This window comes from Pelodiscus sinensis, chromosome 7, assembly GCF_052426305.1.
Source record: "Pelodiscus sinensis isolate ZL-2025 chromosome 7, ASM5242630v1, whole genome shotgun sequence".
In the NCBI taxonomy this organism is placed as follows: domain Eukaryota; kingdom Metazoa; phylum Chordata; order Testudines; family Trionychidae; genus Pelodiscus; species Pelodiscus sinensis.
Window position 1 is genome coordinate 57091164 of NC_143058.1, and position 26519 is coordinate 57117682.

General features: G+C 47.5%; 1 protein-coding gene across 2 annotated transcripts in view; it reads left to right on the forward strand.

Moving 5' to 3' along the window:
- The first annotated feature begins 9783 nt into the window (after positions 1–9783).
- The window catches only part of IDH1 (isocitrate dehydrogenase (NADP(+)) 1), a 33434-nt gene continuing 16698 nt past the window's right edge, over positions 9784–26519 (forward strand). Inside the window, exons 1-7 of one of the 2 annotated variants that reach the window (XM_075933828.2) lie at positions 9814–9933; positions 12032–12188; positions 12281–12408; positions 18211–18502; positions 20089–20194; positions 23334–23511; positions 24714–24865. In XM_075933828.2, coding sequence (XP_075789943.1) covers positions 12287–12408; positions 18211–18502; positions 20089–20194; positions 23334–23511; positions 24714–24865 — 850 coding nt within the window. In that variant the 5' untranslated portion in view covers positions 9814–9933; positions 12032–12188; positions 12281–12286. Of the gene's footprint in view, positions 9934–12031; positions 12189–12280; positions 12409–18210; positions 18503–20088; positions 20195–23333; positions 23512–24713; positions 24866–26519 lie in introns of both variants that reach the window. The other variant, XM_075933827.1, reaches the window with a different exon arrangement.

A 26519-nucleotide genomic window follows, 5' to 3' on the forward strand; every position in this document is an offset into this window, starting at 1 on the left:
CAAGCAGAGCAGAGCCCCCAGCACGATCAGACAGGAGATGAAGAGGTCTCAATGGAACTGATGCAGTTTAAATCCAGGTACCAGAACAGTTTTTCTTGGGCAAGGGTAGGAGTTTTTATAGGGATAGGATAATAGTTCAAAGAGAACACTGGCTTTGTTTATGAGTAAACAGAGGCGAGACAATAGAGACTGATCACACCTGGTTATGGGTGATGTTCCTTGAAGAAGTTCACAATGCAACTAGGCAGTTTCAGTATTTTGGATATCAATAGGAGTTATTTCTAGAATTGGTCTGATAATGATTAATTTGGGTGTGAGCTGGCCTGGGTTCATTAGCATCTGGAGCAGAGATTTCCCATCAAGCAGTGCTTCTCTGCTGTAGGTATCCCATAGCTCAGTGCAGTTCCTGCTTTGGAAGAGCTCATCTCCATTCTGTATGCTAATGGAGATGTCTCTTTGTTGTATCTTCAATGCAGATGAGGCTGGGGTGTTTCCTTAATTCTATCACCCTTGTCTGAAGGAGTTTAGGTGGGTCTTCTCCTGCCTTTTCATTGCTTTATCTTTGATTCTAGCAGAAGCCTGGGGGAGGGGGATGGTTTTCCATGAGTGTCACTCCCTGGCTTCCCAAGAGCACAGGAGTGACAGGTGGCCATGCCCTGGTTCCCCAAGAACACAGAGCTAGTAGGTAACACTATTTACCATGTTTTAGCATATATAACACCACCCTTGCCCCCCCCCCCCATGGGCTATACTCATCCGTGTGTTGTACAAGTTTTTTTTTACTTCAGTGACTGTTGAGGTGCCGAATCAGAATCACTGTCATAGCCTGAGCCGCTGTCACAGGAAGGGACCAAACAGGCAGAGCAGCGGGGAATGAGAAGTCAAGGAAGAGGTAATCAGCTGTGAGACCTCCATCCCCTGTGCCCAGCACTCCAAGTCCTATGGGAATACCCTGCAACCTTCTTCCCTCTGTTGTGTCTTCCCTCTGTGGCTCTCTGTGAGAGGGGGAGTGCTCTGTTTAAGGACACAGGTCCTTTGCTCAGCTCCTGGCTCTGGCACCCTGGGGCAGACAGCTCACCCCCAGGGGAGTGCACAGCACTGGCAGAAGGCAGCTGGGGAGGGTTGGAGATGGTGTGAGGGGTAAGCCCAGTCACCTTCCCTTCCCATGCAGCCTCCCGCGACAGCCAGCCTGCCCTGTCGAGTTGCGGCAATGATGTATCTGGAGCTCAAATGCTTCTGCACGACAGGCTCAGACCCTGACGCCTGAGTTAATTATCCTCATTATCGTTCATTAACAGTACCCGCAGTTCATCTCCCATGGACTATACACATGCACGGGTTATCTAAGACTTTTTTTATGCAATCAGGAAAAACCTTGGCTAATGTACGGGTGCGGGTAATACACGTGTGCAGGTTATATTCACTAATTTATGGTACTTCAGAACATTTCTCCAGTTTGTCCAGATGATTTTGAATTATGACCCTATCTTCCAAAGCACTTCCAGCTTCGTATCATCTGCAAAACTTATAAGTGTACTGTCTATGTCATTATCAAACTCATTGATGAAGATATTGAACAGAATCTGTCCCAGAGCTGACCCCTGCAGAACCTCACCTGTTGTGCCCTTCCAACATTACTGTGAACTGTAATAACTAGTCTCTGAGAATGGTTATCCAACCACTTATGCACCCACCTTACAGTATCCCCGACTAGGTTGTAATTCCCTAGTTTATTGATAAGAAAGTCACGTGAGACCGTATCAAATGCTTTACTGAAATCCAGGTATGCCACGTCCACCGCCTCCTCTATCCACAAGGCTTGTTATCTTGTCAAAGAAAGCTATCAGATAGTTTTGACATGATATGTTCTTTACAAATCCATGCTGACTGTTACCTATCACCTTATTATCTTCCAGATGTTTGCAGATGAACACCTTATTTATTTGTTCCATTATCTTTCCTAGAACTATAGTTAAGCTGACTGGTCTGTAGTTTCATGGGTTGTCATTTTCCTTTTTATAAATGGGCATTCTATTTGCTCTTTTCCAGTCTTCTCAAATCTCCCCCCAATTCCATGACTTTTCAAATATTACAGCTAATGGCTCAGATACCGCCTCTATCAGTTCCTTGAGTATTCTGGGATGCATTTCATCAGGCCCTGGTGACTTGAAGATATCTAACTTTTCTAAGTAATTTTTAACTTGTTCTTTTCCTATTTTTTAATTTTTGAACCTACGCTATTTTCCACTAGCATTCACTATATTAGTTATCCAGTCACCACCAACCTTCTTGGTGAAAACCAAAACAAAGAAGTCATTTAGCACCTCGGCCTTTCCACGTTTTCAGTTATTGTTCTCCCTCTTCACTGAGCAATGAGCCTACCCTGCTCTGGGTCTTCCTCTTGTTTCTAATATATTTGCACAGTAGACTTCCGATAATCCGGCACCTTTTGGACCTAGGTGGTGCCGGATTATCAGATTTGCCGGAAAATCAGGAGGTACGGTACAGCTGCAAGGCTTAACAGCTGGCCAGGACACAATCTCCTTCCCTCTCTCCTCCTCTTTCCTCTTTTCATCTCCTCCCTGCTGTAACCTGATCCTCCTCCCTCTCCCCTCTCCTCCCCTCCCCTTTCGGGAAGCAAAAAGCTCTTCTCCATACTGTAACACATCTCCCTCCCTCTTCCCCTCCCCCACCCCCAACCTTGTGCTCCCTCTGGTTACAGCCAGCACCTGTGCTGAGCGGCAGACTTTTTAATCAGCTGGTCAGGAGCCCTTGGCATTTTGATGCCAGAGTATCAGGAGTGCCGAACAGTTGGATGCCGGACTATTGGAGTTTTACTGTAGAATGTTTTCTTGTTACCTGTTATGTCTCTAGTCAAATTGAGCTTGTTTTGTGTCTTTGCCTTTCTAATTTTGCCCTGGCATTCTTGTGTTATTTGTTTATATTCACTTTTTGTACTTTGACCTAGTTTCCGCATTTTATATGACTCCATTTTGATTCTTAGATCATGTAAGATCTCCTGGTTAAACCAATATGGTTTCTTGCTATACTTCCTATCTTTCCTACACAGTGGAATCATTTGCCAACAGTTGTTTTTCTCTGAGTATTGCTTGCCTTGGGACCTTACCTACCAGCTCTCTGAATACATTCTTTTTTCTGTTTTTGCAGATGTCAGGAATAATTGTGTTTGTTTAAACTCTTGTAAATTAAGGTTCTCCTGTTTCTGCAAGCACTTTTTCTCTTTTATTCTATAAAGATGATTATACTGTTATGACCAATGTAGTATCTGAACACCTTCCAGTTGTGGTGCTTTGCTTTTAAATGACATGACTAGCATCTGCCACATATTTATTCTTTCCTGCACTCCCCCGGGGGAAAATAGTGTATAGTTGGTTGTCTTAGTAAGATATTTTTGTTAGTAATAGAACTTGTGGTTTTTGTTTGGTTGAGATTTTTTAGTACACATTTATGTTAGAAAAAGTAAAAAAAAATGTGTCTCGCACTGAGGCGTGGTGGTGAAGTTTATAAAGTTCCTGAGTGTATTCATTCCACATCCTCAGGCTATCACTCAGAGCAGTGGTTCTTAAAGTGTGGTCCGTGGACTATTAGTGATCTGCGGGTGTCTTGCAGATGGGCTACAGGCTCAGGGATCTCCCTCCCTTGCAGTGGGGAGCCTGCACTGGTGCTCTAGCCTGGTGGCCTCCCCTGCGCAAGGTTGGAGCATCAGCACCACCTTTTGGGGGAAGGGAATGAACGTCATGGTCTGGATCAGGTTTGAGAGGGGAGAAAGTGACTCCATATGCTGTTGCTTCTCCTTCCCCTGGCTGGGGGAACATCAGGGCAGGAAACCGCTTTCCTGGAGACTTTTCCCATTGCTCCCTTTGGCCAGAATTATGGCGAATGGGAGCAGTGACAGGGAGGGTGGTGCCTGGGAGCTGTGGGAAGCACGGAGCCTAGGAAGCATCCCTCATCCTCCTCATGCCAACCCCCACTACCATCCCGCATGCACCTCCCTCCCACAGACACCCCCCACACCTACCGTCTGCTCCTGCACCCGCCCTCCCACACAAACTCCCCCATCTTCAGCCCACTCCTGCACCCTACCTCCCCACCATATCTCACACCTCCACCCCCTCTGGCACCCATTTTGTCATCATGAGTGACTGGCTGTTGGTCTCTGGAAAGGTCTGCAGTAAGTGGGGTAGGACACGAGCCAGAAAGTTTGAGAACCAGGTGCAGGCCTTCAATATAGGGGCTGGAATGGAGTTCTGCCCCAGAGCGAGAGCTGCGTGCCCTCTCCCTGGTGTAGGCCTGTAGGAGCTCTTTCACTTTGCTCTGGACCTGCATTTGGGTCCGTGTATGGCCCTTGATGGACAGGATATGGGCCATGCAGCCGTAGATATTGGCATTGCGCCATCTGGAGTGGAGATCCCGGATGTTTTCCTCCTCGCCCCACACCTCAGTGAGGATCAGGATCTCCACCTCAGAACAGGACTGTAAACACCTCGTGCAGCACCTGGCAGGATTTGACAGCAGCCTTCAACTACGGAGTTTCTCAAGAGGATAGGGAGAAGCTGTTCTCAGTGGTGACAGATGACAGAACGAGGAGCAATGGTCTTAAGTACCGGTAAGAGAGGTCTAGGTTGGATATTACGAAAAATTAGTCTACTAGGAGGGCTGTGGAGCACTGGAATGGGTTTCCTAGGGAGGTGGTGGAATCTCCATCCCTAGACCCTTTAGACTCGATGACCTCCTGAGGGCTCTTCCAACCCTATGATTCCATGAACTATATAATACAGTGTTTCTCAACCTTTTTTAAAGAAGTACCCCCTTTAAAAAAAACAAAACAAAAAAACGTATAAGTATCCCTTTAATGTGTGTGTGTGTGTATAAATAAATACCCCCAGTACCTACAGTTTTCAGACACACAATTTTTTTTCTACCATTGCAACACATTTGTTTAAACAATTTAATTGTAGCTGGGCAAGTGATGAAATTTTTGAGTGTAAAAAGTACAAAAATAATAAAGTGCTGTAAAACTTACAACAAAATTTCAGTTTTCTCCATATTTCAGTTGTGTTGACGTACCCCTCCCCCCAGACTTCTCTTGAGTACCTCTAAGGGTACTCATAGCACTGATTGAGAAACACTAATATTTGATGGCTATCCCTTCCTCCATCCCTTCCCCTGCTGGTCCAGGTCTGGATCTCTGGCCCCTTGCTGTCATTCTTCAATACAACTCCCACCTACCAGAGCCCTCTCTTTCCATTTTATGAGAAACAATCAAATTCCAGGCACATCCCTTTGTCTTGACTCAACCAAACCCTGATCTTGCTTTAAGTTATGATAAGAGGAAGCTGCATACCCAATTTGGTGGCCCTAGCTTTTACAGTTTAGGAAGAGTTCTGGAACAAACGAACTCACAGGCAGAAAAACAGATGCACATTTCTAAAATATATTGTAAGAAGAATAATATTATCTTAATATCTTGCACTATGCCAATTTTTTGACTGACATTTAGAAAAGGGCACCAAAAATTATTAGGGGTGTGGAACGGGTCCCATCTAAAGAGAGATTAAAAAGACTTGGACTTTTCAGCTTAGAAAAGAGGAGACAAAGAGGGGATATGATAGAGGTCTGTAAAATCATCACTGCTGTGGAAAATGTGAATAAGGAAAAGTTATTTACTTATTCCCACAAATAAGAGCCAGGGGTCACTATGTGAAATTAATATGCAGCGGGTTTAAAACAAACAAAAAGTTTTTCTTCGCTCAGCGCACAGTCAACCTCTGGAACTCTTTGCCAGAGGATGTGGTGAAGGCTAGGACTTTAACAAGGTTCAAAAAAGAGCTAGATAGATTAATGGTTTATCAATGGCTATTAGCCAGGATGGGTAGGAATGGTGTCCCTAGCCTCTGTTTGTCTGGGTATGGGTGACAGGCGAGAGATCACATGAGAATTACCTGTTGTGTTCCCTTCCTCCAGGGCATCTGGTATTGGCCATTGTCCGCAGACAGGATAGTGGGCTAGATGGACCGTTGGTCTGACCCAGTATGGCAATTCTTGTGTTCTTAGTCTCTAAAGATTTTTACCAACACCAATTTTCTGTTTGGTACACAAGTGAAATTGCAAACGGCAGCTCAAAGATGCATATAGAATAAGGTTGGAAATGCCTAGGTCAAATGGTGCTCTGTAGCCACATTACTCCACTGCCTTTTTGAGGAATGCCCCTGGCAGAGAGACCTCCCTGGCAGATTCGCATTTATTCTGCGTCTCTTCTTGTAAGAGCTATTCAAAGAAGAGGCTTTGTTGGGTATGGATGTGACAATGTAACCATGTAAACTGTTATATGGAAGCTCTCAGCATGTACCAGCTCCCGGGGAGCCACCTATACCACCCCACACTGCTGTATCTGGATCACAGGGAGCCACACGTGCAGCAGGGGGGAGCTGAAAAAGAGGCAGCAATGTGGGGTGGCAGGGAGGCGGTCCACAAGGGGAGCTGGTTTTCAAACTGGCTCCCTTCACTGACCAGCTCCTGCCCGGCACCCAGATAGAGAGTCAGGAGCACAGGATGGCAGAGGGCTTCCCTGGGAGTGGGGCTGGAGCACACAGGCTGCCAGCCCCACCCCCAGGGACTATAGAAGAGTTGACTAACCGATAAGAATTCATGAGGTTAATCGACTATTCAATTAACTCATATTTAACTGCTAATGTAATTTGCAGTTGTTACGGGGTTACGTACTTACACACATTTTAACATCCCTAGTGTTGGGGCACACTAAAGTGTTAGTTGGCATAGCAAAGATATTTCTACAGGCTTCCCTGCAAGTCCCCAGCTAATGCAAAGCCCAAAGCATGATGGCACAAGCTAGGGAAGCCGTAAGTACTATCCTAACCTGCATCAGGCACTGACCCAACCCCCAAGATATGGAAGAGACAAGTTGCCTTCTCTCACCCCATGCCAGGATAATTTTGGCCCAGAGGAAGCCAGTTGTCAACACAGCAAAGTGAGACAGGGTAGGAAGGAATGAAAGCTGGGGTGTGGACAGAGCCCTGAAAAGCAGGGCCAATGTGTCTGATCTCCCTTGCAGCCTGACCCAGGATCACAGGCCTGCAGTCCCATGTGGTAACCCAGAGCCGGCCTTAGGCTGATTCGCCTGATTCCCCCGAATGGGGCCCCGCGCTCTGAACCTGTAAGTGTGCCGGGCGCCATGGGTGGCAAGTTAATATTCAGAGCTGGGGGCCCTGCTCCAGCAATATGTGGAACTGGGTTTCTCCCCTGGCTCTGCCTGGAGCGGGCTCTGGACCCCGCCTGCTGGTCCCCCCGCCACGCATCCTCCCACCCCGCCCCCAGAGCACCCCCCTCGGCCCTGGACCGGCCCTGCCATGCACGGCTCTCAGTGCGGCTCCCCTTCGCCGGCGCGCACTGCTGCCATGCGCAGCATTTGCAGGTGAGTGGGGAGGACGCCCAGGCATGACGTGAAGTCACGGTCCGGGACTTTAAAACTCTCCAGCACCATGTTGCGTCGTATGGCCTAGCTCCGGGTTTGGAGTCTGGAGCCCAAGCGCAGACTCCAGCCCCGCAAAGTGGATTTCAGAAGGTAAGGGAGGGGGAAAACTAGGGGGAGGAGATGGGAGAGGAAGGGGCTTCTGCGGAGGAGTGGGAGAGGAAGGGGCTTGTGGGGAGGGGAGAGAGGAAGGGGCTTGTGCAAAGGGGGAGAGGGGGAAGAGGAAGGGGCCAAGAGACGGGGTGGAGGTGAGACAAATGCCAGGGGGCCAAGTGCAGACAATGAGGAAAAGGGCTGGAGGGGAGGTGTCAGTGGGAGGGAGGACAGGGTAATGCTGGGAAAGGAGAGGGAAGAGAAGGGGAGGGGAAGGGAGGAGAGGAGAAGAGCATTGGCGGCTAGACAGGGGAGAGGGAGGTGCTGGGAGAATGCTTGAAAGAAGGGGTGGGCATGAGAAAGGTGGGGATGGAGCAAGTCATGTGTGAGGGCACAGAGGGGCAGGAGGGGAACGGGGCAGAGAGTGGTGAGGAGGTGGGCATCAGGGAAAAAGAAGGCAAAGGGGGCAGAGGCAGTGAGGGAAGGGAGAGGCACTAGGAAGGTGCAGGGGTAAGGGAAGGTGCAGGTGCCAGGGGATTCTGGGGTGAAGCAGAAGGGCAGACACCTGCAGGGGAGGGACCAGCACCAGAGGAGAGAGGCAGGGCAGGTGTAGAGGGGATGAGGCGGGGTAGCTCACATGATCAGAGTGGGGCTACTGGAGGAGTAGGCATGGGGGGAAAGAAGGGCTGGTGGAGGGGGGCAGGTCGCAGGAGGGATGAGGGCAGTGAGAAGGGCAGGCGTCAGGACAGCAGAGGAGGGTGAGGAGTTGCGGGGCAGCAGCATCAGGGGAGCTGATGGAGCAAGGGGAGGAGACATGGCAGCAGAAAAGGTAAAGGTTTATAAAATATTTATTAATAACTTGGGTGCCACAGTGGCACATCCAAACAAGCCACATGAACTCAGTACAGGTGCACAACACAAAATCCATTCTGCTCATGGGAGGAAACTCTTAGGCTATGTCTACACTGGTGGTTTCTTGTCCAAGAACATCTTGCGCAAGGGTTCTTGTGCAAGAAGTGTTGCACAAGAACACATCGACACTGCCATGTGCAGTGTGGATGCTCTCTTGAGCAAGAAAGCTCCAATGGCCCAAGAGAGCTTACACCTGTTAGAAAACAGCGTAGCTCTTGCGCAAGATACCCTCTCTTATCACACCGGACTGTAAATTTCCTTGTGCAAGAGCAGGAAGTAGTGTGGCTGCTCTGTGGGTTCTTGCGCAAGAACAGCTGTTCTTGTGCAAGAAGCCGCGAGTGTAGACATAGCCTTAGAGGGAACACTTCCCCAAGCCTCTCTGCCCCTGAGTTAATGTCACACACATTGGGTTAATGCAATTGCAGGATAGTTGCATGAGGTGGGTTTGGTGGGGGCCAAACTAATCGCTGTTGGTAGGAGGATGGTGGGAAAAGTCCTATGAGAGGGCTGACATGACACCTTTTACTTCTGGTCATGTGTCCATCTTGCCCGAGCGTGTTACCTCCGGAGGCCTGGCTAATGGGGTCAGGGGTTGTGGCTAATGCAGCGCAACCAAAAATTATACAAATCTGCCGGCCCTGGAGGAGGGGTGTGTTGGCTGCCTGTGGCACAGGAGGTGTGAGATTAGCACAGGGTTTTCCTGTGCTGCGGGGGTGTGTGTGTGTGTGTGTGTGCGTGTTGGCGGGGCATTTTTTGTGGTGTGTGTGTGTGTGTGTGTGTGCGCGCGATTGCTTGCTTGCTCAATCAAAAAAATCCCTGGAGCCCTCCGTCCCGTTGAAACTTTCGTGTGCTTTTTTTTTTTTTGGCTCAACTAAAATTATTGGAATTGGGCTTTGCACTTCCTACAGCCGGCCCTGTGGTAGCCCGAGAGCCTAGACAACCTGGCGGGCTCAGCCCCACTCACTGAGTGAGCGCACAGACCCGAGAGCACCCGCCTGCCTGAGACTCCCGCTGCCTCACGTTCCCCCCCAGCCCCGCTGCCACCCCCCCCCGCGCTCCCCTCCTAGCTCCGCTGCCACCCCCCCTCGACGCTCCCCCCCCCACAGCCCAGCTGCCCCTCCCCCTCAGTGCTCCCCACACACAGCCCCGCTGCCCCTCCCCCTCGGCGCTCCCCCGCCTCGGCGCTCACCCCCCACAGCCGTCCCTCTCCATAGCCCCACTGCCGCTTCCCCCTCGACGCTCCCCCCCACAGCCCCGCTGCCCCTCCCCCCTCGGCGTTCCCCGCACACAGCCCCGCTGCCCCTCCCCCTGGGCGGGGCGCTGGCGCGGGAGCGAGCCGGGGCCGGCTGGGGAGCGCGGCCGGTCGGGAGCCGAGCGCCGCGGCAGAAGGGCGAGAGCAGGCCGGGTGCGGAGGCCAGGTGAGCGGGCGGCGGCCCTGGCTGTGCGCGGCCGAGCTCCGGGAGGGGGGTCGTTGCCGGGGGGCCGAACGAGCCCGACGAGCCTTTGGCCGGTTCGCCCCCGCTCCGCGACCTAATCTCCCCGCAGGAGCCGCCCTTCAGCTGAGCGTGGAACGAGCCCTGCCCCGTGCGGGGAGCCGCGGGCCGCCTCCTGCCAGGGCCCGGCCCCGCGCCGTGTCAGTGCGGAGTCTCGCCCGCGCCTAGCCACGTTGTGCGGTGTCTCCCTGGCGGGGTGTCCGACATCCCCTTGTGCCAAGCGTGCGGGTGTGTCCAGGCTTCTCCGATAGGGAAGGACCGAGTTCCTGATTTCCTGCTGCCTGTAGGACGTTTACAGTGTTTGGGATTTTCAAAAGATGCACTTTGAAATGCTTCCTTTTGAGTTGCTTTGGAAAATACGAAGTGATGATTCATCATTTGCCAATTGATATAAAATTGCAGCTACTCCATGACAAATAAAAGCTTCCCAATGAGACTTAGTGTTTATCTTAGATCACTTCTACATGAATACAGACCTAGTTTGAGTGGAAATGCTTTTCTTTGTATTTTATTTGTGTGAATTTCAGTCAGTATAGCTATAGCATGCCATGTGGACACTTCTAGTATAAGAGTGACTCTTTTTCAGGGGAGGTTAGTTATTTCACTGCATAAGGGGTTTAAACTAAAGCTGGTGAATCAACAAAAAGCCAGTTTTCTTCAAGAATAAGAGTCTCAGTTCACAGAGTTATACTGGCATCATTGTTGTACTACAGAGTTTTTATTTCTTGGCGGGGGTAGCCATGTTCATCTGTATCTGCAAAAACAACAAGGAGTCCTGGGGCACCTTAGAGACAAAAAGCTTAGCTTTCGAAACTTATGCCCTAATAAATCTGTTAGTCTCTAAGGTGCCACAGGATTCCTTTGTTATTTTTGAAAAATGTTTGCCTTTGATTTGTTTGCCTAGTGCCCTTTGTCCCCTTTGATGGTGTTATCTGACCTCTGTACTTTACAGTCCAGCAAGAGCTGCCCTTTAACTGAATGTAAAACAAAACCTAAGGATCAGTATCATGCTAAGGCCCCAAATCTGCAAACACTTATGCCAGTGCATAATTTCACTCAGGTGAATCCAGTGGGATTGATCATGTACATGAAGTTGTGTATGGGTATAAGTATATACAGGATTGGGGCCTTAAACATGAATTTCCTGTATCTAACTTTCAAACTTAAAATAACTGATGAGAACTTTATACAAGAATTAGGTTGCTGGTTTACATTTGAGGAAAAATTGCCAAGTCATAGCTCTTGTGTAACCAGAAGAAGTAACCAAACAATTGTAGCCATTTGAAAGTAGAGCATAAAGTGTTTGAATACAATTTTTTTTACAAGGCTTCAAAGTGCAAATAGGACCCACTAGAGTTTTGGTGAAAAATAATGACCCTTGATTACAGTATTCTGTTTTTGGAAAATTGATCTGTCCAGTACTTACTTTAATCCAAAAGCAAGTTGTTCAAGTGAAAAAGTTGTATCCTTGGCATTTTGGTCCCAATTAGGGATGTGATAGTGTAATCTTCACAGTTACATGCTCCCCCTCGCCCCCCCGCCTCTGTATCAGAGGCAGCAGCGCAGGGATGGGGGTAGGCAGGTGCACTGGAGCCACTTTAAAAGCTGGCTCCTGTGAAGCTGCCTCCTCCCTTCCCCCTCCATGTAAATATGTAACTACTGAAAATGTACAGTCCAGCAAGAGCTGCCCTTTAACTGAATGTAAAACAAAACCTAAGGATCAGTATTTAAGTGTTAAGGACCCAAATCTACAAACACTTATGCTAGTGCATAACTTTACTCGTGAAAACTTCAGTGGTTACATATTTATCAAAATAAACACATTTTAACATCCCTAGGACCAAACTGACATTTCCCTCCTGGAAGGGAAAAATAGACCAGTGATCAGATGACCTCTAATAAATGAGTCTTAAGCATTCAGAAATCATGAATCTGGTCCCTTTAAAAACATGAGATTAACTTAGAAATCATGAGTGGTTTTAACTCATAAGTCTGGGTCTCTTTGTTTCCCTTCGGGATTTAGAGCCTTCGGGAGGCACTTGGAACACTTTTTCAACCTTCTTCCCACAATCCAAGGACTAGAAACCTACATGAAGATTGAGTTTCTCACCTAATTAGAAGCACCACATTTCAGCAGATTCACAATACAATGAGAGTTGGTGACACTGCTAAAAGACACTGTAGGTTTAGAACTTCATTTTTCTATTCATGTTACAAAAATGTGCATTGCTTAACATAGAGAGTGCTTAGTTTGTTTTTATATTTGATTTAGTTCAAGATGTCCAGAAAAATCCATGGAGGGGCTGTTGTGGAGATGCAAGGAGATGAAATGACCCGGGTAATTTGGGAACTAATTAAAGAAAAGCTGGTTTTTCCTTATGTGGATCTGGACCTGCACAGGTAAGTATATATTATATATGGCTAATTTATTGTTCAGGGGCATTGGTTTATATTTTTGAATCTGTGTCAGAGAACTGGCCTTCCATGAACTCAGCACTCAGTGCTCCTGTGCTTTGTTTGCAAAATGACTTGTTCTGAAGATCACCAGGAATCATCTACTTTGTGAAAAATCAATTTGCCAAAATGTCGTGTCTGTGGCTTCATTCCTGCAAACACTTTCACTGACTTTCTCCATAGACTCTCAGGGGCTACATCTACACTGCAATGCTATTTCAGGATAATCCCCACAGCAAGCCTGTTATTTCAGGCTCACTATTCCGATGTAAATCTTATTCTGTGAGAAGTGAGGGACGTTTTGGAATAGCATTTTATTTCAAATGACAAAAGAAACTATTTTGAAATAGCATTAAAATAAGATATGCAATTTGCGTAGCTCAAATTGTGTATCTTATTTCGAGTTACGGTGCAGTGTAGATGCACCCAGGGGTAGTGTATGCCCAGTAGTACACGGACTAACTGCTGTGCCTCCTAGAGGGGACAACAGAAGAATCAAAATTATAGAAAAGATGTAGAAATCTTTTTAAAAAGATAACTGTAACTGCTAAAGATACTAGTGGTTAACTGATAGTTAACATCCCTAGTGTGTAATTGAATAGTCGATTAACCTCATGAATTCTTATCAGTTATTCAACTATTCTGTAGTGCTCGGGGTGGGGCCAGCAGCCAGTGCGCTCTGGCCCCACTTCCGAGAAGCCCCCTGCCACTCAACGTTGGGATGTGTGGGATGACAGGCAAGAGCTGGTCCACGAGGGGAGCAAGTTTAAAAAGCATCACCCCTCGCAGATGCGTTTCGCTCTGTGCTGCTGCCTCTGGTACAAAGGCAGCAGTGTGGGATGGCAGCAGTCCTTGTCCAGGGTAGGTCTGAGCTCCTAGACCTGGTGCAAGTTGAAACACAGCCAGGCTGCCTAGCTCCTAATACACTTTAAATGCAGAGCCACAATGGGGGTAGGTCCTGGACCAGGGTTGCCAATCATCAGTAAATTTATGGACCATCCGTAAAAAATGAGCCGAAATTGGACATATCTGTACAAAAATTTAGATGTCCATAAAAGTGCAGTACAATTTCAAAAAACAGCAATTATTTTATAGCAATTAAATTTCTTCTGTGCTGCTTCAGCCATTTTACTGCACAGTAGCGGAAATTGAATGTTTTCGTTGTTTATTTAGCTTAATGGTTGAGGTGACATAATTTCCAGGACCATGACTAACTAAATGAAAGTGAGTTAAATAGCATATTGTTCTTGGGATGTATAAATGACAACGATTACTTTTCACTTTTGGTCATTATGTCATCTTAATATAGTATAAAAATTATGTCTGTAAAAATTTGTTGTCTGTCTGTACATTTTTCCCATTTTGTCCATAAATGAAATTTCTGTGAGTTTGCAACCCTGTCCTGGACCCGTTACAAGCCAGGGCTGAGCTGGACTGCTGGTTAGCCTGCTAAATAATTTACTGGTGTGGGGGGGGGAAAGGGAGAAATGCGTGTAGTCTCTAGCATTAACCTATAAGCTTTTGCTGATCAGTCAATCAGTTACATCCCTATTACACACTATGGGGCTCTTCAGTATAAAGTTTCTTTAAGCTTTATACTACAGAGCCTGCAGCAAAGCCTCTCTGGGAGCAGAGCCAGCAAGAGCTGATGGCCCCCTCCAGATTAGGCTTCTCTGCAAGCTCTGCAGCTGGTTCCTGGGGAGCCAGCATGTAACCTGCAGGGGCTGTGCCAGCCCCCATGGACGGGGCGGGTGGGGAGCTCCTCCAGCCCCTACTGGTTAACTAGAATTGGTATGCATTACTCATTTAGGGTTATGCTTACTGGTTAACCAGTTAAATTAAATTCTTAGTTTGGTGATCACCTTTGGACCTCCTTAATTCTGGGCTGCTCTGGATCTGGTGATGCCTCCAGTGTATGCTTTATGAAGCCTAAACTAGGGATGTAATAGTGTAGTCGACTAAACAATTAACCTGTAAGCAAGTGCTTATTAGTTAACCCTATCAACTATACACAACCTTCCCCTTACCCCGTGGCTCTGCAAGTACATTTTTTAGCAGACTGGCCGACAAGCTGGCTCAGTCCGGCTCACACAGAGACCCGGCAACTACCCCTCCTGCAGCTCTGCTCTACAAGAACTTTAACAGCCAGTGCATGGGCAGGCTGGCTCAGTGGGACATGAGTTTGCTTGCCGGCTCTTAAAGTGCTTGTAGTGCTGAACTACAGTGGGGTAGTTGCTGGGTCCTGGCGCAAGCCGGGACTGCATGTCAGAAATGCTAATCATAGAATACTCATAGAATCACAGAATACTAGGACTGGAAGGGACCTCGAGAGGTCATCGAGTCCAGTCCCCTAACTGGATTAATTATTGATTAATCATTATTGATTAATTGTGTAGTCGATAACATTTTTGTTGACTATACAGTTAACGAATTACATGCTTCTTAACATCCCTAGTCTAAACTAGCTGAAATGTAGAGTGTTCCAGCAATTTCTCCTTAAGACCCTGGCCTGACTGCCCCCTGTACATCCCTACCTATTCTCATGGCTTTACTGGGATGGAACAGGATTAAGCTCAGTTTTCATTAGTCTGCAAGAAGCTTGCAGTAGAATGTCTAATTCATTCAAAGTTTATGCTGATTCACACTCAGGGCAGAGGGCCCCAGAGTGCAAAGTCATTTTGCATTGTTTCAGTAGGGAAGGCTGAAACAGTACAAAATACTCACAACTTCACTTGACTTGGGGTGATAGGTTGATAGAGACCACAAAGCAGGTTGAACTAGCTGAGAATGGGGCACAGCCAGTGTTCTCTGTGCATATGTGGCTGCTCAGGATAGATTCAAGTATTTCCCAGTTGATAGCAGAGTGCCCAGAGCTAGGTTTTTTGTTTTTATTGGTGCTGCATATTAGCACATATTTGCACGTAAAAATTATTCCATACATGGATGGAAAAGCTTAGAGCAGGGGTCCCCAACGCGGTGCCCGCGGGTGCCATGGCGCCCACTGGGGCATTTATGTGCGCCTGCACTGGTGTTTTAAAACAGTGGTCTCCAAAGTGGGGTGCGCGAGACTATCGGAGGGAGCGCATGCCGCCGCGCAACAGCTGAGAGGGGAGATGCTTGTTCGCAAGACATCCGAGGGAGTGCATGTGCAGCAAACACGCCATGCATGCGCTCCCTCGGATGTCTTGCAAACCAGCGTCTCCTCTCTCAGCTGTTGTGCGGCGGCATGCGTTCCCTCCGATCGTCTCGCACACCACCTCCGCGCAGCAGCTGAGAGGGGAGACGCCAGGTTCGCAAGACATCCGAGGGAGTGCATGTGCGGCGTGTTCAAACGCCTGCGCAACAGCTGAGAGGGGAGACGCCCAGCATGCTGTCACAGCCCGGGACTTTACATTTTAAAACCGCGCAGCCCAGCACCAGGCCCGACACATGGTCTGGGGTCACAGAAGCAGCTGGGGCCAGGCCCGATCACAGACTCAAACTGGAAGGCAGAAGGTGGGGGTGCGGGAAAAATAGGGGGAAGGGGTGGGAGAGGAAGGGGCTTGTGCTGAGGGGAGGAGGGCAGGGCAGGGCAGGAGAAGAAAGGGGAAGACACCAAGGGACAGCGTGGAAGAGAGAGAAATGCCAGGGGGCGAAGTGCAGACAATGAGGAAAAGGGCAGGAGGGGAGGTGTCAGTGGGAGGAGGGGGGACAGGGTGATGCTGGGAGAGGAGAGGGCAAGGGCATTGGGGAAGGGCTAGACGGGGGAGGGGAAGGTGCTGGGAAAAGGCTTGAAAGAAGGGGTGAGCATGAGGAAGGTGGGGATGGAGCAAATCATGTGAGAGGGCACGGGGCATGAGGGGAACGGGCAGAGGGTGGTGAGGGGGTGGGCATCAGGAAAAAAGAGGGCAAAGGGGGTGGGGGAAGGGGGGATTCCAGGAGGGTGCAGGGGTAAGGGAAGGTGCAGGTGCCAGGGGATTCTGGGGGTGAAGCAGAAGGGCAGACACCTGCAGGGGAGGGACCAGCACCAGAGGAGAGAGGCAGGGCAGGTGTGTAGAGGGAGGTGTTAGGAGAGGGGGGTCACATGATCAGAGTGAGGCTACTGGAGGAGTGGGCACAGGGGTGAGAAAAGGGCTGGTGGAGGCGGGGAGGTCTCAGGAGGGCAGTGAGAAGGGCAGGAGTCAGGACTGCAGAGGAGGGTGAGAGGTTGCGGGACAGCAGGCACCAAGGGATCTGATGGAGCAAGGGGAGGAGACATGGCAGCAGATGGTAGGGACATGGTGGGTATGTCTAGATTACATGCCTCTGCCGACAGAGGCATGTTAAATAGGCTACCCGACATAGTCAGTGAAGCCAGGATTTAAATGTCCCCGGACTCATTAAAATAAAAATGGCCGCCACACTGTGCCAGCTCAGCTGATCGTTGGCACAGCACGCGAGTCAAGACACGGATCGGTCGACACGGGAAGCCTTTGTTGACCGCTCCATTATGCCTCGTGAAACAAGGTTTACAGGAGCAGTCAACAAAGGTTTCCCTTGTCGACCAAGCCGCGTCTTGACTTGAGCGCTGTGCCGATGATCAGCTGGGCCGGCACAGCGCAGTGGCCATTTTTATTTTAATGAAGCTGGGGATATTTAAATCCCAGCTTCAGTGACAATGTCGGGTAGCCTATTTTACATGCCTCTGTCGGCAGAGGCATGTAATCTAGACATACCTAGTGGGGAAGGAGAGTGTGAGATTTAAAGGTGCCATGTTTTTTTGGGGGGGGAGGGTGCTTTTTTTGCTCAACATTTGGATAGCTCCCCCCTTTTTATTAATGCAGAATTTTGTTTAAAAATTAATTACAATATAATTAAAATAAAAATTATCCAACTAAATTAAGTTTCTATCAAATTTACCCAATTCACATTTAATATGAAAATAGCTTTCAATTTGCGCATTTGACGCCTTTTTTCTATTTTTTCCTCCAAAGGGGGAGCCGAATAATTTAATTAATACTTTTTACATGTAAAATTACCTTTTTTTATCTTATGGATTCATATATTATGTAATATTAAATATGATATTTTTTGTATTATTTAAAGTACAAATACGAAATAAACATTGAAAAATTGTTTGCTCCCACCACACTCTTCTGAAAACATGAATGTGCTATTGGTCACAAAAAGGTTGGGGACCACTGGATTAGAGGGAACATTGGGCACAGTCAAGGCAGCCAGGGATGCAATGCATCTGCATATCCTTCCAGCAGATGATGTTGGCAGAGCTCTTCCATAACCTCAGACATACACTAGTGCTACCCCTGCACTAGGGATGTTAAAGGCTAAGTGGTAAGCGTATGCCTTACTGGCATGCTTAATGGCTAACTGGTTAACTGGAGGGCCCCTCCCCATGGCGGCCCATCCAGCAGGACACAGCTATGGTGAATGTGGCAGGGCCAGGTCAGAACAGATCCCACTGGCCATGGTGTGGCAGAGCCAAAACAGACTCCACAGATGTGGCAAGCCAGGGCCAGGGCAGCCCCCACCATCCACAGCTGGTGCTTAACAGGTAAAACAACTTGTTTAACCAGTTAACTATTCAGGGTTTATCATCTACCTTCTCTTATTCTGAATACTGCTGGCATACAGGAGGGCTTGACATAGATACCCGGTAATGACAGAATTCTAGAATTGCGTGCATGTTGTCCATTTCATGTAGGACCAGAAGTATCTTAGATTGATCCATCAGGCAGCTCTGATGACTTTTTTGGGGGGTATTGTTTGTAGCTATGACTTAGGCATGGAAAACCGTGATGTGACTGATGACAAGGTGACAGTAGAAGCAGCAGAAGCGATAAAGAAGTACAATGTCGGAATCAAGTGTGCTACCATCACTCCAGATGAAAAGAGAGTGGAGGAGTTCAAGCTGAAGCAAATGTGGAAGTCTCCAAATGGGACAATTCGAAACATTCTGGGTGGCACAGTCTTCAGGGAAGCTATTATCTGCAAAAACATCCCCCGGCTAGTATCGGGATGGGTGAAACCAATCATCATTGGCCGTCATGCTTATGGGGACCAAGTGAGTAACTGCTTCAGGGTCATTCTGTGTTTCTTTTTATCTATAGTTTATTTAGATGAACAGTCTTCTGCTAGGGAACAGGACTTTACAAAACAGCAGGCATGTGATACCTCATAAAGGCCATATTTTAACTGCTTTCACACAGATCCATGTTCTTTCATCATGCTCCATGTTTATAGAATCATAGAACTGGAAGAGATCTCGAGAGATCATCACGTCCAGTCCCCTGCCGTCACAGCTGAACCAAGTACCATCTAGATCAGGGGTGGACAATAATATTTGAGTGGGGACCACTTCAGAAATTTCTAAATATCCAGAAAGGGTAGGACCTCAGGCAGAAGGGGGAAGAGCACCTGCAGTTCCTTCTAGGTGCTCGCATTCCTGGCAGTGGGAGGAGACTTCGTGTTCTCCCGCTTCCAGGTCAGTCATGGCCTGGGGCAGGGGGAGCATGTGAAGTCTGCCCCCATCCCACAAGGGAGCTCTGAGCTTAGTCACCCGCCAACTGAGCAGCACCTGGCAGTTGACTCTAAGGGCCGAGCCCCTTGCAGGGCAGTAGAAGACTTCACATGCTCCCCTCCTGCCCCAGGCCCAGTGTCCCCATTTGTAAAACGCAAAAGGTGATGCAGGCCTTTGCAAAGTGCTTTAAAATCTATGAGCAGTGTTGTAGGAGAGTTATGTAAGCCATGTTTTTACCTACAATGATAAAATAGCTAAATCCTAAGAGCGAACAGAAATTGCTAAGCCTTGAAGTCACAAAAAAGAATTATTTTCATGTAAGAAATAAATCAGGAGCACTGTATAATTATGGAGTGGAAATTATAGTAGGTTAGACCATGGGTTGATAAAACAAAAGAAGTGGAAATTTTCCAGATTAAGTGATTAAAGTGAAAGGAAAAATAGATGGGAACAGGTAAAGGAAAACCAGTAATGTGTAAGCGTTTGGGGAAGTTGAACAGCTTGAGAACAGAACATTGTTGATGTCAGCAAAGGAAATAGTAAGAAGGCTCAAAGTTTCTAATGGAGAGCAGCCTAAAAAGATCATAATGCCATTTACCCAGAGCAATTGGGATGATGATGATACATGTTTTCTGTAACTAGTTTTACAGTCATGGGGGGGGGGGAGGGTAGGGAGTATATTGCATACATGGGCAGGTTTTACTTATTCACAGATGCCTGAAAATGTCTGTTAGTGCCGTTGGGCCTGTTTGGAATGGAGGTCTCAGAAATAAAAGGCTAGAAACTAGCAGTGTAATTCACGGACACTGCCAACATATTGTGGTTCAGTGCATGGGTATGTTAATCGAATTATGAAATGGAATCAATAGAATTTCCCAGAATATCCCTTTCCCTTCCCCCACTGAACACTAATCTATAACATTTTTAGAGATTTGTCATATTAAAATGTCATCTATATATGCGAAATATCCATTTCTGCATTTTCCATACCAAAGCTCTCCTAGTGCATCTATTTCCACATTTTTCATATGACTGTAAATTGCTGTTTGACCAAACATCACTGTTTCTCTGGCTGTTTACCTTTGTGATGGATGAAACTATTACACTTATCTCTTCTCTCTTTTGTATAGTACAGAGCAACAGATTTTGTTGTCCCTGGGCCTGGAAAAGTAGAGATGACCTATACACCAAAAGATGGCAGTAAACCAGTGACCTACCTGATCCATAACTTTGAAGGTATTACATGGTGTCACAAAAGCTGTGATTGAAACTGGTATTGGGCATGATTCAAGTTGTATGGGTATGTCAAATTCATTGCATGGTACACCCATCTGTTCTTTTATAGGCCTACTTCATTTGTATGGGAGGAAGGAGACTTTTCTAACACTGAAAGTTAATTCTCTTGTGTTGAAAATCATAAACCAAAGAAGCAAATACAAAACCCACGCAATAGATTTACTATTTCTCATGTGCCTTGTGTGATACTTGTACCATTGGTAGCTCTTCACTGATAACAGGGAGAGAAATGCTCATGTTGCAAACTCACCACCATATCTTGGACTAATTGGCAGATTCTGTCAAAACCCCAATACCTGCTTAGAGAGGAAATCCTCTCCCCCAAATTAAGGCTGAGCCACGCTGACAGGAAGTCTGGATGCCAGGCCCCACTGCTGCACTCAAGATAAACAAAGCACTTCGTTCACCAAATTTATTCTTCAAATGCCTTTCACCAGCACTGTGCCATGCGTTTGTGTTGAACCAAAAGTGCATGGTTTATATGTACAGGTATACAAATTGTCTTATTTAAATTATCTGCGTGAAAATATTACACTTGAAGCTATACAAAACTTGGTAGCTATGAGACTCCTAACCTTAAAAGTTCTTTGGAGGACCTTGTAGTCAATCCTATTCTGTTCTGTAAATCACCGTGTGGCAGGCCCAGGGCCAATTTGCTGTGCTGTGATGAATGGAGACTAGTGATTTGTATTCTTGGACCCCATTCCAACTTACTTGTGTTTGGCTTTATTCACACTTAGTGTTATCTTAAAGCAACTTTGTTTTTGTAGCAAACAATCAAACCTGCTTCAGTGTTGAAAAGGTTTGGTATTCCCCCCTCTTCCCCTCCCCCCATCATCACCAGCTACCTCTATAGTAAGACTCAATTATTTCTATTAGGGATGTTAGATAGCGTGCAATTTAATAGTTGTGTAACCGCATACAATTTTAGCAGTTGCACGACTATTCAATAGTTGCCAGGGGCGGAGCCGGCAGCCAGTTCACTCCTGACCCCATGCCCAGAGAGCTCCCTGCCACCTCACACTGTTGCCTCTCTTCAGAGGGTGGCACAGGGTGACAACAGCCCTTGTCGGTGGGGGGGTCCGAGCTTCCCATGGACAGAGGCTGCTCCATGGCAGCAGCCCCCCATCAGCGGGGAGCTCAGACCCCCCACAGACAGGGGCTGCTATCATGGAGCAGCCTCTGTCCATGGCAGGCCCAGGCTTGCCACAGACAGAGACTGCTCTGTGGGATGCCAGAGCAGCTTCAGTCCACGGGGAGCTCGTACCCCCTGCGGACATGGGCTGCTGCCGTAGAATACCCTCTGTGCATGGGGAGCCTGAGCCCGCTGTAGACAGAGGCTGCTTCATGGCAGCCTCCCCTGCCACCTCCCTGCTGCCTCTGTAAGAGGCAGCAAGTGGGAGGCAGTCAGGTCTGCGGAGCTGGCATGCGTGGAGAGCTGGCTTAAAAGCTAGCTCCCTGCATGTATCAGCTCCTGCCTGCCCCCCTCGCCCTCTGCGCTACTTCCTTTATATCAGAGGCAACAGTGTGCGGGTTTTGGGGGGCAGGTGGTTCTAGTGCTTGTGGGGAGCCAGCTTTTAAGCTGACTCCCCACGGGCACTGGCTCCCACCTTCCCCACCCCTGCTGTCTCTGATAGAGAGGCAGCAAGGAGTGAGGGGATGCATGTAGTCGACAGGATTAACCGATAAGCCCAGGCTTATTGGTTAGTTGTGTAGTTGTCTACACATTGACATCCCTAATTTCTGTTATTACCAGGAAAACATATTTAACTTGTTTTATGAGGCACTCCTTCCAAAAGTATGTTTTGGTTGCCAGCATGATACCTCCCTACAATGAGGAACATTGTCATAAAAGCTTAGTGAAAAATACTTTGGCCAGTGAGGCATTTCAAATTAGGCCTCAGGCAAACCTCCCATTTAAGCCAATGGTAACTTTGCTTTTAAATTATAGTGAAAGTGTAAGGCATTTGGATAAGAATGAGTCCATTGCGAGATTTTCACTAATGGCTCTAGTCTAACCAATTCTTATTGAAGTCAACAAAAAGACTCCCATAGACATCAGTCAGTGGAAACTGCCTTATTGATATCAGTGGGATTGATTTAAGTGGAAACACAGTCAGCCCAGGAATCTCATTCTTTTCATTGATAACTGACCATTCCAGTGTGTTTAGTTTGATCAAACTCATGGCAGATATAACAGCCTCTAGTAAATTTCCCAATTTAGCATGAGTGCTGCTGTGAAGCCAATCCTTCTATTATTCAGGCCAGAAGAGATGACAGGAGGAGTTTGGGGCTATTGTATTTCCTTGGCTGACTGGCTTTGTCCTCCCAAGGTCCATACTGAGGAAAGGATTGTAGGCAGTGGAGTAGAGGATATGAACAAGTTTCCTGTTTTTCTCCTCAGACAAGCACAAGGCCATGCACAATCTAATCAGAATACTTTTCAAGGCTATGTTGTCTCTACTATATAGTCCTTGAGAGGTTCTAGTAACCAGAGAGAGTATACCAGGCAGTCTATTCACAATAAACTTGTGTCAGGAAAGGCTGCACTGAGACCTGAGCCAGTGGAGAGATGTAGGGCCTCCACAGATGACTGTGGATTCCTGGGGCCCACCAAGTATGGATGGAGCAGGTCCCACAGCCTTTACCCATGCTGCCAGTGCTTAAGCCTGGCAGACAACTTCTACCTCAATGAGATAGGGATCTCCCACAGCAGTTTCCTTTTCCATGTTGTTTTTTTTTCTATGAGAAGATCTGGACCGTAGCTGAAGAACTACTAGCCATGTAAAAACTTGCTTAAGCATAACAATGCACGAGCAAACATCCCTAGATGCAATCCTCATTGTGCTGAGTGAATTAGACAAACAATGCCCATGTGGGAGGAAGAGTTCTATTTGTAACTGATTCCATCCTGGTATACATCACAGTCTCTAGAACTGTATCAGGAAAGGCAGCCTGCCGAGGATTCCAGACTGCTGGCTGGGAAGTCTATATCATTCTGGTAGAAATGGGATGGGATTTTTAGTCAGTGTTGTAGTTAATTCTTATTTACTGTTCTCTTTTCTCCCTTTGCTGATAGGCTGTGGTGGTGTAGCAATGGGAATGTATAACCTTGATCAGTCCATCAGGGATTTTGCACATAGTTCCTTCCAGATGGCATTATCTAAGGGCTGGCCCCTGTACATGAGCACCAAGAACACTATTCTGAAGAGATATGACGGACGCTTTAAAGACATCTTTCAAGAAATCTATGAAAAGTAACTAGTAAAGATTTTTACTACCAGTTTTTCTCTTCCAGAGCTCTTTTTCTGTAGTAGAAAAATTGTTCTCTTATTCTTTGTGAACCCCTCCATTCATTCAGAGCCTAAACCTGAGAAGTGCCCAGCACCTCCTGGGAAGTGCTTAGTGCTCACCACTTTTATTGAAGTTGGGAGGGAGCACCAAGCATGTGCCTTAGATGCCAGTGCAGATGGACACTAATGATGATGATAAAAACAAAGCTCTGGAGATTTGGATGGAGTCATAGAAAATCTCTGGGTATTTGTTCTAGAATTTGAACAAGGGATGTGAATTGTTAATCAGTAAGCATCACCCTCACTGGTGATACTAGTTATAGTTAACTGGCTGTCTAGCAGAGCTGGAACAGGCGGGGGCTTCCATGCAGTGGGCGGGTCTGGCTGGGTTGGACTAGCTTGCTGTACCATGTTGAGGGGGAGGAGGGACTGTTTATCTGATTAAACAGGATTTTACATCCCTAATTTGAACCTCACTAATTTTTAGTAGCTTTGTAAGTACATTCGTCTTTAAAATGTACTCCTGTGTACTCTTAAAATGGCTTGCGATATAAAAAGGAAATGTGTCTAGATTTTTGGTAAATTGTTGTTAGGCCTTTCTTACAAAAATTATCTTGCTCCACAGCTCTCCTAATTAACAATGGCAGTCCTTGATTGTTAGACTCCATTTGACCCCAGAAATAAAATCATGCAAAATTTACCTTAAATTGGTTTCTGAAGCATGAAGCCATATTCTCTTCTCATTCTAATCTCCTTCACTGCAGCTGAGTTGCTGTTGATTTCACTTGGTGTAAGAGAGAGCATCACTGGGCCTACTGATTCTTAATGAATTCTTATACATCATTTCCTTTATGTTTGCTCTTTGTCACACATTTCAGGAGTTCAGCCACTGGTTAGTCTTTTTTTCCACTACTATGACTGGTCACATTCCATCTTTATATGCTTGCTTCATAAAAACCTATAAAATCCAGGAGCAAAATGCTGTATCGTGTACATACTGTCTCTTCAGAGCTGTTCAAGGCTCATAAACATCTTCAACCAAGCCCACAGGCCCTTTCCTTTCCCATTTCCTCATGCAACGTGAGGATTTCAGCCTTTTGCTTGCATGTTCCACTGGTTGGAATTGTAATTGCCAGAAGCTACAAGGTGATTTTCTTCTGTTCAAGGGAATACAGGTCCCAGTTTGAAGCCCTGAAGATCTGGTATGAGCATAGACTCATTGATGACATGGTGGCTCAAGCCCTGAAGTCCGAAGGTGGCTTTATCTGGGCCTGTAAGAATTATGATGGAGATGTGCAGTCTGACTCTGTTGCACAAGGTATGACCTGTTCGTATTGCAGCATGTTATTGAGATAAGCAGCGATACAGCCTTACCCATTTCACACCCATAGGATTTGACAATTGGTAATTTTTGCATTTTCAGTTTTCTAACTGAGGTCCCTGCTGACTCAAAAGATGAAGTGGGGGGGGGGGAGTAATATCACAACCCTGCTATAGGAAAGCCATGGGATTGCCACTTTCACTTCTGTGCTGCCTTCTGAGCTGCGCTATGAGGGCAGCAACTGCAGAGCTTCCTGCAGCCACAAAAGATAAAGTGGGTCTGATCTCCCTTGTGCTGTGGGGAGCACTCCAGCCTTGGGATCCCTGCTGCTAGTCCTGGCCAGCTTACGAGGGACAATACTTGCTCTCTCTGCACAACTACAGAATGTGCTCCATATTCAGCTGCAGGAACCTCAGGCTGCTGTCCAGTGCCCAGACAACATCTTCCAGTGGGGAGAGGTGTACCCAGAAGTGAGTCTGGTCCCCCGTTCCCACTGCCAGAACAGTTTGCAGAGGAGGGACAAGTCCTGCCCTTCCCCTGCCAAATTGGAGCTAGGAAGCCCGCTCTGATGGGGTGATCCTAGGAGTAAGGAGACATCATATTTCACAGGGAAGGGCTTATTTCACGATCCAGTTTGCATTTTTCATGGCTATGAAATCGGTAGGGTTCTAAGTATTAGTATGGCCACCAGCCTCACACTGCTGTGTATATCATGCTATGTATCCATGCATATGTTTATGCAAGAACCACTACTTAATCTCAGAACTGTTTGCAGTTCATAGACTCAGGAAACCTAAGTCTGAGGTGCAAAACCTTGCTTTAAAACTAGAGTGGGGAACCTTTCTTGGGTTGGGGCTGTACAAAAGTGAGAAGAAACATAAACCCTGAGAAGCAGAAAGACACTCCCTACGTTCCCCTCACACACCAAAGCCTTGTGGGGAGCTGGGTTAGTAGATTTTGTGGACCTCCCTGGGCTCTGGGATGACCAAAATGAAGGGTTCAGTATGTCAAAGGGGACAGTTGGGAAGTGGGTTTGTGGTGCAGGGTCTGGGCAGTGAGGGAGGAGGTCCTTGCCTGCTACAGCTCCCTGGGGATTCACATGGCTTTGTCCCTCTCCTCCATTGCTGCTTCTAGGCATTGCCCCCTGCTGTGCTTCTAGTGGCCATGATTACAGCTAATTAGAGGGGACAGAGGGGGGCGCAAGAGGGGATGGGGGGGAAGCCTCCAGGCAGCACTTTGATGCACTGCTGTTTCCCCAGCTGGGGGTGGGGGAAGGAGCAGAGCCACTTTCTCTCTCTGCCAGGCAGAGCCCATGGATTGGATCCGGCCCTGGCTTGCCTGACGCCAGGCCCTGAGGCTTGGGGCTTTGTTCACCCATCCCCCTCTCCTCTGGCAGCCAGGACCCAGTGCTGCTGCTCTGTGGGGCTAAAGTACCAGCTCCTCAATGCTGGGAGGGGAGCCCTGAGTGTTAGGGGCCAGATCCAAGCAAACTGGGGGCCAAGGTTCCCCCCATCCCCTGCTTTAAAAAGAGAATCTCAGTGGTGGTGTATGTTTGATAGAGACTTCTTTGTGTGATGGCTATTCCAGTGCTACAACTTCCAATGGCTTAAACCCAAAGTGCATGCACCTGTAGCTGGGATTTGGTCACCAA